The 14,345-nt window shown below is 47.3% G+C and overlaps 2 protein-coding genes across 2 annotated transcripts in view; one reads left to right on the forward strand and one right to left on the reverse strand.

Annotated features, from left to right (window-relative positions):
- Window positions 1-14,095, reverse strand: part of LOC130197528 (chloride channel protein 2-like) — a 30,927-nt gene extending 16,832 nt beyond the window's left edge. Inside the window, exons 1-2 of the mRNA XM_056420230.1 lie at window positions 13,882-14,095; window positions 3,562-3,730 (exon numbers count right to left, since the gene is read on the reverse strand). Coding sequence (XP_056276205.1) covers window positions 3,562-3,730; window positions 13,882-13,932 — 220 coding nt within the window. The 5' untranslated portion in view covers window positions 13,933-14,095. The remainder of the gene's footprint in view (window positions 1-3,561; window positions 3,731-13,881) is intronic.
- LOC130197533 (zona pellucida sperm-binding protein 4-like) lies at window positions 5,246-7,420 on the forward strand. Its single transcript, XM_056420235.1, has 8 exons — window positions 5,246-5,604; window positions 5,701-5,888; window positions 6,072-6,169; window positions 6,252-6,409; window positions 6,482-6,674; window positions 6,751-6,898; window positions 6,973-7,048; window positions 7,258-7,420. Exons 1-8 carry the CDS (start codon window positions 5,340-5,342, stop codon window positions 7,377-7,379), a joined length of 1,248 nt encoding a protein of 415 aa, XP_056276210.1. The 5' UTR covers window positions 5,246-5,339; the 3' UTR covers window positions 7,380-7,420.
- Window positions 14,096-14,345: the final 250 nt, after the last annotated feature.

Here is a 14,345-nt window from a genome sequence, read left to right on the forward strand (position 1 = left end):
CACACGATGTGTTGGAAGTATTTTTGCATCAATGAACAACTGTCAGGTATTTAATTAAACAGATTAGCCGAGATTTTAAATATTACTGCTGTATCAACTATCTCAGGTTGCATTTCACTTTTGCGATGCTTAAAGATTTAGTCTCCATTTTCTTTATAGAGTATGTTTGTGTTAGATAGTGAGAAAAGACCACTGTCATGGTGTAGCCCGGTGGACGAGGGTTACTCGTTCATGAATCCTCCGACAAACAAACTAACGACCGCATCCATAACCGAGAATCAAGGATTCAGTTTCCCATGACCGAAGAAGAACGTTGTATCATAAAGACAACGAAAAGACGGGGCAGCGATATCTTTTTCTATTTAAAAGAACAATAACAAACTAAAGCTCATTTTGTGGTGAATGTGTTGAGAATGAGAGCGTTACTTTACCGTCATATATCCCAAATACAAAAAGAATAGAGAATAAACAAAGCTGGGTCAAGGTGCCATTACATTGTGATCTATAACTCTGAGCTAGGTCAGCTAAAAGCAGCGTCGCTGGACTCATTTCCTCCCTCTTGTCTGCGGACATTACCAAAGCCTGAAATTCACTTCTCCATCCAGAGCATCCAGAGATGTGCCCGTCCCGAGAGACGTTCAGATGTGCCACTAACACATTTACCAGATCCATATTTCAGAAAAGTGCGACAGCGGAGATAGATCAAGTTGTTTTGATTTGTTTACTCTGCCGCTCGGAAGACGTAGAGTGGCCGAGGAGAAGCCGTCGCATCTTAGGAGAGAGAGCAAGATCAGTGATGATTGAAACAATACAATATAAACACGTTATTTTATTTAATGAAATGTGTTTAAAAGATGTAGATTTGGAGGTCAGAGTGACACAGTCAGAAGGCTTTCACACATCATTCAGTTGAGTTCCACTTGTAAGCTCTTTCATATTGACGTTTTACTGATGGAAAGAAATAAAAGAAATAAAACAATGGCTCAAAACTACTTCTAAAATCAAATAATTGTATAACATCATTATCTTCCTACGCGTTGTGACGATGCTGCTCGTGAGTTTAGACCCACAGACACTTCCTGTTGTTTGTGACGTTGGACAAATAAACAAAAAGAGAAGAGTGCAGCAGCCGTACTGCAGCACACGGGCCACAGAGGATGCAGACTCTCCTGCGAGAGGTGGAGCACAACTGTGTGCATGACGTGGCGAGCTGCCGGCAGGACGGACACCGACAGAACTCAGCCAGAGACAGACCACCACGCAGTGGACACGGAGAGGGACGAAGACAAGAGGAAGACATGAAATACTTCAACATTAATCTACATGTGCAGATTGGACTGCCAGGTTCTTCACTGGATTCATCATTGTTATTCTCTCTCTCTCTCCCTCTCTCCCTTTCCCTCTCTCCCTTTCCCTCTCTCCCCCCCTCTCTCTCTCTCCTTCCCTTCCTCTATCTCCCCCTCTCTCCCTATCTCCCTTTCTCTCTCCATCTCTCTCTCTCTCCCTCCCTCTCTGCCTCTCTCCCTCTCTCTCTATCTCTCCCTCCCTATCTCCCTCTCCCTCCCTCTCTGCCTCTCTCCCTTTCCCTCTCTCTCCACCCCTCTCTCTCTCTCCTTCCCTTCCTCTCTCTCTCTATCTCCCTCTATCTCCCCTCTCTCTCCCTCCCTCCCTATCTCCCTATCTCCCTTTCCCTCTCTCCATCTCTCTCCCCCTCTCTCTCCCTCTCCCTCTTTCCCTCTCCCCCTCTCCCCCCTCTCTCTCTCCCCCTCTCTATCTCTCCTTCCCTTCCTCTCTCTCCCTTTCTCTCTCCATCTCTCTCTCCCTCCCTCTCTGCCTCTCTCCCTTTCCCTCTCCCTCCCTCTCTCTTCCTCTCTCCCTTCCTCTCTCTCCCTCTCTGCCTCTCTCCCTTTCCCTCTCTCCCCCCCCCTCTCTCTCCCTCTATCTCCCCTCTCTCTCCCTCCCTCCCTATCTCCCTCTCTCCCTCTCCCTCTCTCCATCTCTCTCTCCCTCCCTCCCTCTCTCTCTCCCCCTCTTTCCCTCTCCCTCTTTCTCTCCCCCCCCCCTCTCTCTCCCTCCCCCCTCCTCTCTCTCCCTCCCTTCCTCTCTCTCCCTCTCTCTCTCCCCCTCTCTCCCCCCCCTCTCCCTCTCTCTCTCTCATGACATGTAATACTAGCTGGAACAATACTAGGAATACAGGAGGGATGCCACCTTCAAACAGTATTCAGGTTCCTTTCCTCAGAGTCTAACCTCAGCTCTAAAATCACAGGAAGAATCACTCTGAGTCAAAAGATAAGCAGATAAAAAGGGCAGCACATGTCTTGATCTGCCGACCGGTGGCAGAGCCCTCGGCTGCATGTGGAGGCTGATCCCGTTACTGACCTGCACCGAGGCACGCACTCTGAGTCCGCCGCCCACAGAGATGCTGTTCCCACACAGACACACGAGAGGGTAAACAACTAAAGCTCCCACTTCAAAATGTGCCGCTTCTCTCCGTACACATTACTTAACAAGACAGCAGCGCTACCCGTCCAGCCGGAGCGTCTATCTAAAGGCAGGTCTAAAAATACAAACACACAGCGAGCACACCAATCATTCTGGCCGTCTCCTGATCTGAAGCGTTCACCTATGGTGCAACGTATCGAGCTTTAATCAGAGCACTAGTCACAAGGGCAAACACGCAGAAACGGAAAAAAAGGTAAAAAACCGCTTGCTCACTTTGTGCAAACACACCACCTTCCTTTCCCTTTTCACATTCCCACTTTGTACCTAATATGTTTTGATACTGTATGTGTCGATTTGTGTTTCTCAAAATACCTATTACATATCTAGTATCGGGATATTTTCACATAACTAGAACTAGATTCAGGATTATTGCTTTAATGTTATCGTCTAATTGACCAACAGGAGATAGGAACTTAATTTGTGAAACGCGGCGTTGAGAAATGACATTGCAGTGCCCTTGTGACTGTGATCTGCAGACACGGGAACTATTTCTACACCACAAAGTAGCTCTAATGTTTCAATTTGAGTGAACTGGCCCTTAAAGAAATGCATTGCTGCTCTCGAGTCTCTTTGATTTCAGGAACCGGCAGTGAAGGTTAAATAGAGTACATGTAACATACCCTCGGGGTCAGTCGCTGCTTTACTGTGCAGTACATCGGTTTGAAGTGGAGCCCTCTTCTGCTGCCACTCCCTTATCTGCAGCTATGTGGGGAGACTAGACATACAATAATCTGACAGTTCACATCAGAGTTGGCGTTGTAGACGTTGGCCACTGGCGGCCAGCAGAGGGGGCTGTCTTTGTTCGACATTGGTTGGCTAGAGGTCATTGCTCACATCGGTCACGCTTAATCGTGTTCACATCCTCTAGTGCTCCCTTGTGTCAGGTAGCCACTCTGCTGTGCTTTAAGAAGCCAATGTGTTCACACACGCTGGACACGCACGCACGCAGAGCTTTAGTCTGACCTTCTCAACACGAGCACTACACCACATGCAGGCTTCGCCCCTGCAATCACACTCAAAATCACAGATTCAGGGGCTTGTTGGGCGATCGCCACTCACAATGGCACTTGGCACAGGGGTCCTTCTCGTACTCCAGCAGATCTGCAGCACGACTGCGAACACTGGTGTTCCTCCGCAGGCCCGCGCCGTCCCGCGCCACTCCATCCCGCAGGCGGGCCGCTTCCTCCTGGGCATACGCACCCAGCTCCTGGGTGTAGCGCCCGGACATCTGAAAGACAGAGAAAAATGGCGCTTTTATACGGGCGGGGGCGGGGCAATTTAAAAAGGCGGTGAAATAAATGCAGTGTCGGCACAATGTGAAGATATCGTCATCGATAGTCATCCGGGTGAAATACAGAGTATACAGAGTGAGGTGTTGGAACATTCACTGCATGCCACTCTCAACACTCCTCCCCCCCCCCCAAAAATAACAACCTGAATCCAGGGATGGATTAACCAACGGGCCTACCGGGCCCAGGCCCAGGGGCCCATGAGCTCAGGGGGCCCCTGGGCCTGAGCCTCCGCGCGTGACGTCGCTGTGATTAACATTGTATTGATATGAATATGATGATATGACACGATGCGCCGTAGCCGGTATATGCTAGGCTTAAGTCATTCATGTCAGTAACAAGGCCCCAATAGTCCTACTGAGGGATAGATTACCGAACGAGCCTACCGGCACCAGGGGCCCATGAGCTCAGGGGGCCCCTAAGCCAGAGCCTCTGCGTGAAGTCGCTTTTATTACCTTTGCATTGAAAATGCCGGAAGGTTATGTTTTGATCGCCGTGTATTTATTTATTTATTTATTTGTATGCGTGTTATTCGCAAAACTCAAAAAGTATTGAACCGAATCGCATGAAATTTGGTGGGATGATTGTTTATTATCCGGGGACCAGTTGATGAGATTTTGGGATAGATCGGGTCAAAGGTCAAAGGTCATGAACAGGTCAAAATCTTTCGCAGAACTAAAAAAGTATTGAACCGAATCGCATGAAATTTGGTGGGATGATTGTTTATTATCCGGGGACCAGTTGATTAGATTTTGGGATCGATCGGGTCAAAGGTCAAGGTCAAAGGTCATGAACAGGTCAAAATGTTTTTGAATCACATGCAATTTGGTGGGATGATTGGTTATTATCCGGGGACCATTTGATTAGATTTTGGGATCAATCGGGTCAAAGGTCAAGGTCATGGAAAGGTCAAACTCTTTTTTTACCATAGCACGATACATTTTTGTCCAATTGGCATGCAACTAATGCCAAAATGTTCATAATTCAATGCCCAATCTTGTGATATGCGAAGGTATGCGGTCTACCGAGTGCCCATTCTAGTTAACTTTGTATTGATATGATGATATGACACGATGCGCCATAGCCGGTATATGCTAGGCTTAAGTCATTCATGTCATGGTCATATAATTCGCGTTATGTTGTCTGCTCAGCTCCGGTATCGTTGTTCCATACGGACTGTTTTGTTAGCGATGTTTAATTTTTTTACATTTATTTATTATTTATTTTGTTTACTTTTTTTTTTTTGCGGGGGGGGGGGGGGGGGCTTGACACATCCAGGCCCAGGGGCCCGTGGTTTCTTAATCCGTCCATGCCTGAATCCACTCAGCTTCAACTGAACAGGAGTGTACCGACTTCTCCTCAGACAATAAGCTCCAGCTGTCAGCTCACCGCTGATTAACTCTGCAGGGCTGCCACTCAATTGACTCCTAACGATGAGAGGCGGAGTTCTCACGGCCAACCGCTCGATCAGTCAGGTATAAAGTCTGCGTCAGAGCTGCAGTTGATGTCATTGCAGCTTTGGTGCAGCCTACAGTTTCTGATACCATAATGGAGCTTTTCAAGTGTCTCTTTAGCGTGGCGGTGGTTGCCGGTTTGCATCGTGACGTCTCTGCGCAGCATTACTGGACGCTGCCGCAGCAGACGCTTCCCGCTCAGCGTCAGTTGACGCTCCCTCAACCTGAAGCTCCTTATGACAAGTGCCTGGTGGAGCAGGTCAACAGGATCCAGTGTGGCTCTGCGGACGCCACCGCCGACCACTGCGAGAACATAAACTGCTGCTTTGATGACGACTTGTGTTACTACGGGAAAGCGGGTAACTGTGCTCTTCAACTTTTTTTTCGAGTGCCCCTCAAACAACTGCTGCAACTGATAACTTCATCCATGTGTTTCTCTCTCACCATTCATCTAGTGACTGTGCAGTGTACCAGGGACGGCCAGTTCGTGGTGGTTATGGCTCGAGATTCCACTTTGCCCAACATCGATGTGGAGTCCGTCAGCCTGTTGGAGACCGACGACCCCTCCTGCAGCCCCATCGACATCACCTCGTCTTTTGTAATCTTTCAGTTCTCTGCGACTGCATGTGGTACTACAGTCCAGGTGAGTGGGGCAGGCCTTGCTCTCGCTAATATGGGATTAGTTTAACTATGGTTAAAATATGGTCTCCCGATACCAAATGGGGAGAAAATGCCCATCAAAGATGTCAAATAAACAGATTCACTTAAATGTAACACTGAGAAATCTGCTTGAAACCGCTTGTCTGCCACGGCTCTTATTTTGTAGGAGGAAGATGGCTATGTGGTGTACGAGAACCACATGTCGTCTTCATATGAAGTGGGAGTTGGACCCAGAGGCTCGATCACCAGGGACAGCCATTTTGAGTGAGTTTGTGTAAACTCCACATGTCTTTTTGTGACTTGCTGAAGGCACCTGAGATGTGAAAGACCTCTGCGCTCCCGGCAGGTTGTTGTTTCAGTGTAGGTATTCTGACACCGCGGTGGAGGCTGTTGTCATGGCGGTGAATGCTGTTCCTCCACCGGTGTCCGTCGCTGCTGCCGGACTCCTCCGAGTGGAGCTCCGACTCGGCAACGGACAGTGTCTCTCGAACGGATGTGTTGAGGGTGAGCGCCCCGGCAGTCTAATCCTGATGCCGGATTTTTATTCGTGTGCTGAAACTCTTGCGTCTCTTGCAGAAGACGCAGCGTATAGCTCCTTCTACAATCCATCCGACTACCCGATCACCAAAGTGCTGAGGGAACCCGTCTACGTTGAGGTGAACATCGTGGGACGCTCTGACTCAGACCTGGTCCTGAACATGGAGCACTGCTGGGCCACAGCCAGCCCCAATCCTCAGAGCATGCCCCAGTGGGATCTTCTGGTTGACGGGTAGACATATAGTAAAGCTGTTTGTACATTTCTGTTTGTAAATTCAGTGTTTGACATGCGCTCCTGTTGGCTCCAGGTGTCCCTACCATGATGACCGTTACCTGACCACCGTGGTGCCTGTGGACAGCTCCTCTGGGCTCCAGTACCCGTCGCACTACAAGCGTTTCATCGTTAAAATGTTCACGTTCGTGGATCAGACCAACTATTCGCCCCAGAAAGACACGGTACAGTTCAGTGACATCAGGCCCTTGGTTCACTGATTGTTCTTTCCTCGACTTCAACTTTCAAACTCTTCCAGGTGTTTTTCCATTGTGCTACCGAAGTGTGTTATCCCAGCACCATGCACTCCTGTGACCAGCAATGCCACCGGCAACGTGAGTAGCCCAACTAACCGTTGTGATATCTGTTTCCTTTAAAAGTTTATGACACTGATCCAAGCCAGAGCTGCATCATTAAACCATGCGAGGCTACCAAAAGTTGCTAAACACCCATCTGTTTTGGCTCGACAAATCATCTATCAACATGTCTTCAACATTTTGACGGGTCTATATTGACGGCTGCTCTTTGCTTACTTCTCTTGCAGGAAGAGCTGTGCCTGCAGTCAGGAGAGTTTCCCCCTCAAGTCAGAGGGATCTGGTCTCAAGCGGAGAGATGATCCTGACCGAGCAGAGGCCACCGGCTCCAAATGCAAAATCTGATCAATGACTCCACTGGTTGTGACTTTTAATAAAGACTCATGCTTACAATTTGGCTCGTCTGAGTTGCTAATTGAAGGTCACTCGTCGTGATACCTTTTTGCTGAGGTGGATTTTGTGTGCAGGCAGTATAGAAGAGCATGTAATCCTCTTATTTGTGCTGAGCAAGCAAAAGGTTGTATAACTGCACGTTTGAATGTAAAACTAATATGGTGATATCGTACAGAACCAGTGAGCAGCTGTGAAGGAGAAATTAAATATGTAAATGGTGCACTTGAACTACAAAGGTTACAGTATAGCAGGATTCAAATAGTGTCTTTTTTTCTAAAAGCATTGATCTTTCTCATGCCACAATAAGATGAACTTCACTCTTCCTCCAGGCTCACTGGTTGTCTCCAACCCCCTCCTCCACTTATGCATACGTAGTTTTTGATAACATCCCTCTGGATGTCTTTGTATGCTACAACTTGTAACATCTCTCCGCCACTGCTCTGCGCACCCCCCCCCCCCTCTTTGTCCCACTCGCAGCCGTCCACCCCCTCCCCTCATTGAGATGAGCATCACGACGCCACCAGACTCGCTCTCATGCACAGGAGGTGCAGAGCGCCAGTAGAGCTGACCGTCAGTGGTGTTCATCTCCCATGTTAACCTCCAACCTGCTGGAAAAGCAAACTTGGCTATGCATCAGATGGCACAATGAGAACCCAGTCAGGAATGGGGACCAGCTGACTCGCGGTCATGAATATACGTGTTTGAAATGTAAACCAGTTGTCACTGGTTATTTGTCAATTAAAAGCAAACTGGAGGATGCAGAAGGGTTTGAATGCTTAATACTAGAATTGAGCAAATGGCCGACATTGGTTCAACTTCAAAAGATCATGACGTAATGGAAGAAAACATGTTTTCCTGCTTATCTGGTCTATATTGTATCATTACTACACTGGGGTATTTCAATATTTCTTACTGAATCTTGTGTTTTAGCAAACACATTTCCATGCACCCACACATAGAGCACAGAGGCACACAAACCCACCACCAACACTAGACTAACACCCACTGGGAGTATAAACAGTGCCAGTGTGAAAGCAATCACTGGCCCCCTGGGAGAGCAGCAGGTGGGACAATGTGGGTTAAATAGGCTGTTATCTGTAACCAGTTCACCTCCCACGTGATCAACTTCTGTATCTACATTAGTCAGTTTACCTCCCACATCACAACCCGCTACACCAGTTCAACTCCAGCCTCCCACAGGTTGCTATTGACTGGTTTGTCATAGACCGCAATGCCTACGGAGGGAAGTGTTCCTGTTCGGTGCAAAAAAAATGGTGTAAAAACATGAAAGATAATCCACTCATTTCAACTGAACGAGATGGACAATCCATACATTATAAATGTGGACGAAGAGGAGGGCATGTTTGAGTGTTGAGGAGCAGCAGTGAGTCACCATTTAGACCCAACTACCTGTGGGACAAAACTCAGAGACTCTTCTACAGCACCGCTACCACTCTGCTTTTGTTCAGTCCGGATATCTTGGGAATAATAATTAATCCTGTGAATTTATATCAACAAATTATGCCACAAAACTAGAATGACTGCCTCTGGGTTGCATGCCATGAGGTCAAGTAGCAGTCCACATGGCATCCCTTCATCGTGTCACCATCCGAGACATTTGTGTCAAATTGTGATGATGACTAAATGAATTATTGAGTTACGGCCAAAAACCAGTTTTGTGAGGTAACGGTGATCTACGACCACCGGATTGTAATCAGTTCACACTCGAGTCCAGGGCGGGGGGGGGGGGGACATTCGTGCCAGACGTAATGAAATTCCCTCCAGGCGTTCCTGAGATATCACATCGAGTGTCGGCTGCGTTGAACACACTGTGACGTACTAACAAGGGCAGCAGCCCGAGAGCAATTACATGTCCCTCTACAGCCCCGCGGGACCCAGAGAGCACCTCAAGTCCCCCAGCTTTGTACTGCGTCAGACCCCCATCCCCCCCAACACACACACACACACACACTTTACTGCTACACTAGGCCGCTTTTCTCATTCGGACCATGTGCAAGCATTGCACGACAGATGAGATTATTTTTTCAAAAGAAAAGAGTTTGTTCCTTTTCATCTGCTCCCGAGGCCCTGAAGGATAATGTATTCATTGTGAGGAGACAGCAAGGACATCTTCAGCTCTCCTGCCTGTTGGTTTTTACTAATAAATATTCGCAAGACTTTAATCTCTGATTTTTTTTGTAGTGTTAGAGTGAAGCTCGCTGCAGAGAGAAAGATGGATGAATCAGACACTCTCACTAAACTCCCCAATCAAACCAAACATGTGTTGAGTGTGTATTGATGAGAGCGGGGGAATAACAGAGGGACTAAAGCACTCGGGATAATCTGAGCCATGAAGCCTCCAAGGACTGGGTTGAAAATTAAATTAGGGAAGGAAGTGACACATTTGACTCAACATTTACATTAATATAGGTAGCCGGGCTGCTTTAAAAAGAAGAGTTAACTATGAGTCAGTGCTCACACACACACACACACACAGTGACATAATCATGGTATAAAGCGTGATGCTGTCGAGTGGACCCTGTACACCCAGACAAGTATAACACAATGAAAAACACATCAACACACACACTCATCTATCATGTAAGTGGAAGGCAGCAGAAAGGATGGGGGAGGGTGGTGGAGGGGGTGATGTCAGAGAGACTGAAGGATCAAGCTGACATGGTGTCAGAAATAGACTTGAAGGGGGGAAGGGGGGGGGAGGGGGGGGCAGTTGTTTTTGCGGACATCGTGACACTGATCCACGGAGAATACGCTTGCAACAAGTGAGCCTCACCGAGTCAGTACAGGGAAATATATACACGCTGAAAGTCTGCCGATGTACAGCCGTGTGAAGAAATATACATATTTATAGTTTTCCTGTGGTATCTACACTTTTACCACGGAAGTCCAATTTTGAGTGACATCAGCGTTTCCATGTTACGCTGCTTGCCGCATACCGATCAGCAGCGACTTGCTCAAGGTCACGTCCACGTCAAAACCACCGACTCTGAGATTAGTGGACATTGTCCTCATCTCAGAAGAAATCATCAACATTCATCTGGCACAATATCTGAACCAAATTGAGATTAATAAAGTAGATTAATCTGCGCCTATATTCAGAATTGATCAATCATGAGAAACATGTTCTGGTTCTGGCTTTTCAAATGGAAGAATGTTCTGCTTGTGTTTGTCTTGTATGATAGGAGACTAATTATCTCTGGGTTTCCACTATTTATTTATTAAGATTTTGCATACAAAACATATGGTAATGTAATTAAATACGATGCATTGTTATGGAATGGACTACCCAGCTATGTATCAAGTAGTTAAAAGGATTTCCACATCAAAAGGCTGTTTATATGCATCCCAAACACGATTTATAGTCTGTAATAATAGGACAAGATATAACACAGTATAAAAAAGGGCCTTCTGCATGAGGATTATTTGTTAGAATTACCTCCACACACTTACTCTAGTAAGGGATCTCTTCTTTGAAATGACTTATAACAGGCTGTACATGTATATTGTGTCCGTGAGTCCGACCTCTATACACTGAGCAGGGTCTTCTTATCAGTAAAATGAATTGAGATAGATTATTTCTCTGCCTGCAGTGTCTGCGGAGGCTTGTTCGGCGGCCTGCAGGTGACGGCACAATTCGGAAGTGACAGAAGCTGAAATAAACTCGAGCCAGCTTCTGTTTGCGAGAACGGACAGAATGCTAACTGTGAGGAACTGGAGCCCCTTGAAGAGACAGCGCTTTTGTGTGTGTGTGTGTGTGAGAGAGAGAGAGAGAGAGAGAGAGACATGCACAGAGATACAAGAGAGATCTGTATGAATTTCTATTTAAATTCCGTCTAAAGTGTCTGAGTTTCCGTCCCAAAGCTTCTCATCATCGCTGCACCAATATGCTTTCCCTCTTCAGGTGGATCAGGACTCTGATCCCTGCGGCAGCCAAATCCTCAAGCCCCCCCCCACCCCCTCGCTGCTGGAAGGACATGAACATGCCCTCTCTAACATCAGCTCCGACAGAGATTTACCACACACACACACACACACACACAAACACGAACACACACACACACACAATAACTATGGAGCACATTTGCCCACGTTTTATATGTGAAAGCAAATGCCGCACACTCACACACACACACACACACACACACACACATGCACACACACACAGATCACCCACGCCTCTGAAAAGCATTCAGAGAGAAGGCTGCACCACTTTGACACTGAGTCACCACACCCCGGCCGCCTGTCTCTTTCCTTCCCCTTGTAGTCTCTGATCTGCCTCGTCCGCTCTACCTGCTCCATCCCACGGGACGCCGGGGAGGCAGACGGGCACTGGCTGCTGTCCCAGCATGCACAGCACCTGACAGAGGTTGTAGAGGCCGGTGACCCGTGCACCAGACCCCCTGGTTGCTTTCCAACTGCTCAAACGGTCTCTTTCCTGCATCTCTGCACAGGATATAGAAAATAGCGGCTTGCTGCCTTTCATTAAAAAAAATAGTTTTTACAAATATCTTGATTATAAATATCTTGTTTATTCTCTGTTTTACTATTCTAATTGGATAATGGGTTCAGAGAGGTTAGCGGGGATGCTTTCTAAGAATCCGTAAAATCTGTTTGGTGCAGAGGCGGAAAATCCAGCATCAGTGCTGCTCGGCAGAATATATGAATGGATATTATTTACAGATCAAGTCATTGTTTTAGGGTTGATTTCGCACAAGGGGAAATGTAATCACCGTTATATGCAATGTCATTCCATCAAGCCATTCATCTCATTTATGTGACGAGTTTACGATACCCGCCACATATTATCTTAATGGCTCCAGTTGTCTGTTTCATTGGCTTTGACACGTTAAGCAGTCAGCTTCTATAAAAAGAAAATGTATAGATCCTGGAGGGAATTGGCAATTTTTTCTGTGTGCAGCCGCTGTGAATGAGGAGATGACATTTCTGTGCTGCGTCCGCGAGGAGAAGTTATCAGACTGATCTCTATTTTTCACTATCTGCTTAGTCTTGCTATAGAGCACCGGTGGTTCTGTGCTGCCAGAAATTCAAGCAGCCACATGACTGAAAATCCCCTGAATCTTGCTGATGGCCAACAATAAAGCGCAGCATCCATTTATCAACATTAGAGCCCAATTTAAGTCTGTGGCTATACGCTGCAGGCAATACATAATAAATGATCAGATTCTTAACATCTATCTGTGCCTGTCATGACGTTTTTGAGGAACACTCGAGTGCTTTGTTGAACCAGAGGGAAGGTGCTTGAGGAATATATCACTTTAGGAAAGTATATCGGGACACGAGCTGCACAAACATGTGCAGAAACATCATGCACCCATGTTTGGGGAAATGGACAGGTATTGATAAAGCATTGATCTGGGAGCTAAAGTCCTTGGAGAGGGAGGGGAGGGGGGGAGGGGGGCACGTTCCAATCATCAGAGACTCTGACTGCCGTTTTATAATAATATTGATCTTTGCACTGAGACACACAGCCCGGCATCGATCTTCACACAGACAAATGGCAAAGAAGAAGAAACACACACACACACACACACACACATCTGTACCACTTGGGCCCAGACACATCTGCATGAACTGACTGACTGAGGACGCACGTGTGGAAACAAGTGGACACAAACAAAAGAAGCGAGGAAAGAAAGATAAGCGATGACTGCAGTCACAGACTCACTAATCATTGTGGAAGGACATGTCCACCGCTCTGTCCGTCTGCCCCTTTTATCCGAACATAGATGTCCCCTGCGTGGAGAGCTCCGCGGTTTGACCGTTCACACACCAGTGGGTAAAACTGGTGTATGAAGCGATTCATATTTCAGTTTTGTTCACAAGTATAGAGATGGGGCCGCGCGAGCACATGAAGGGATGAGGGGAAGGTGACAGAGGAAGGACACGAGGAGGGACTAGAGCCTCAGGAGAGGTAGGGGAGATAAAGGAGACACAGGACGTGAGTGAAATACATGAGAGCTGACCCATTAGGCCACACATAAAGTGATCAGAGATAGACATACACGTATTTTTTCAAGCTGAACAAATTCATCTGACATGGTTTGGTGAAATCTGAATGGATAATAATTCATTATGGTAAAGGCTGAGGCTGACGCAACACCTGTGGATCAAATTATACTGAATGGAGTGCGCGGCAGAGCAGAGCACACAGGGAATAAACTCAGACAACGAGGAAATATATTCCATTAAAGAACATAATATATTTATTTATATATATATATATATATATATATATATGTTCTTCTTCTTTTAAACTGCACACAACACCCCCCCTCATGTCCTCACTCAGGACACCATTTGAGCCAACCCGGCAGCTGTGTCTCCATCCTCCGGCCAAAACCGGCATCCTCATGACACCCCTACATGGCCGACGCGTGTGTCCGGAGACATCGTCTGTTCAACCTCATCCGAAAACTCACCAAAGTTTGCTGATACTGAAGTGTCCGGTTCTCGGCCTTGTCCTTCACCATTGTCGCAATATCCTCATCACAGACAGCCAGCACGAGCCTCCCGGGGAGCAGCGAGTGCGCCCGCTCATTAATCTGCGGAGGAGGACCCGGCACCGCGGCGGCCTGCCGTCACATGCGCAGCGTGTAACAGGTTTCCTAACATGAGGCGTCCTGCACGGTGCAAAGCGCGCTGTGCGTGTGTGTGCGTGTGTGCGTGTGTATTTGTGTGTGTGTGTGTGTGTGTGTGTGTGTGTGTGTGTGTGTGTGTGTGTGTATGCGGAATGAGAGGATACAGCCGGCTGCCGACTCGGAGCAGCGCTCGTGCGGTTTGACTGCAAAACACCGCCTCCCTCCTCCGGTATCTGCACCGGGTCCACTCCTCTCATGGAGTTACTAGATTCATGATGTGATGATTTTTTTTCTTTTCTTTTCTT

The sequence above is a fragment of the Pseudoliparis swirei genome, chromosome 8 (genome assembly GCF_029220125.1).
Source record: "Pseudoliparis swirei isolate HS2019 ecotype Mariana Trench chromosome 8, NWPU_hadal_v1, whole genome shotgun sequence".
NCBI classification, from domain to species: Eukaryota; Metazoa; Chordata; class Actinopteri; order Perciformes; family Liparidae; genus Pseudoliparis; species Pseudoliparis swirei.

Bases quoted from the DNA above. Each gene is read 5' to 3' on its own strand.
- LOC130197533 (XM_056420235.1), top strand. From the start codon at position 5,340: ATGGAGCTTTTCAAGTGTCTCTTTAGCGTGGCGGTGGTTGCCGGTTTG. The intron at 5,889-6,071 runs GTGAGTGGGGCA...CTTATTTTGTAG, and splicing joins CATGTGGTACTACAGTCCAG to GAGGAAGATGGCTATGTGGT. The intron at 6,675-6,750 runs GTAGACATATAG...TGTTGGCTCCAG, and splicing joins TGGGATCTTCTGGTTGACGG to GTGTCCCTACCATGATGACC.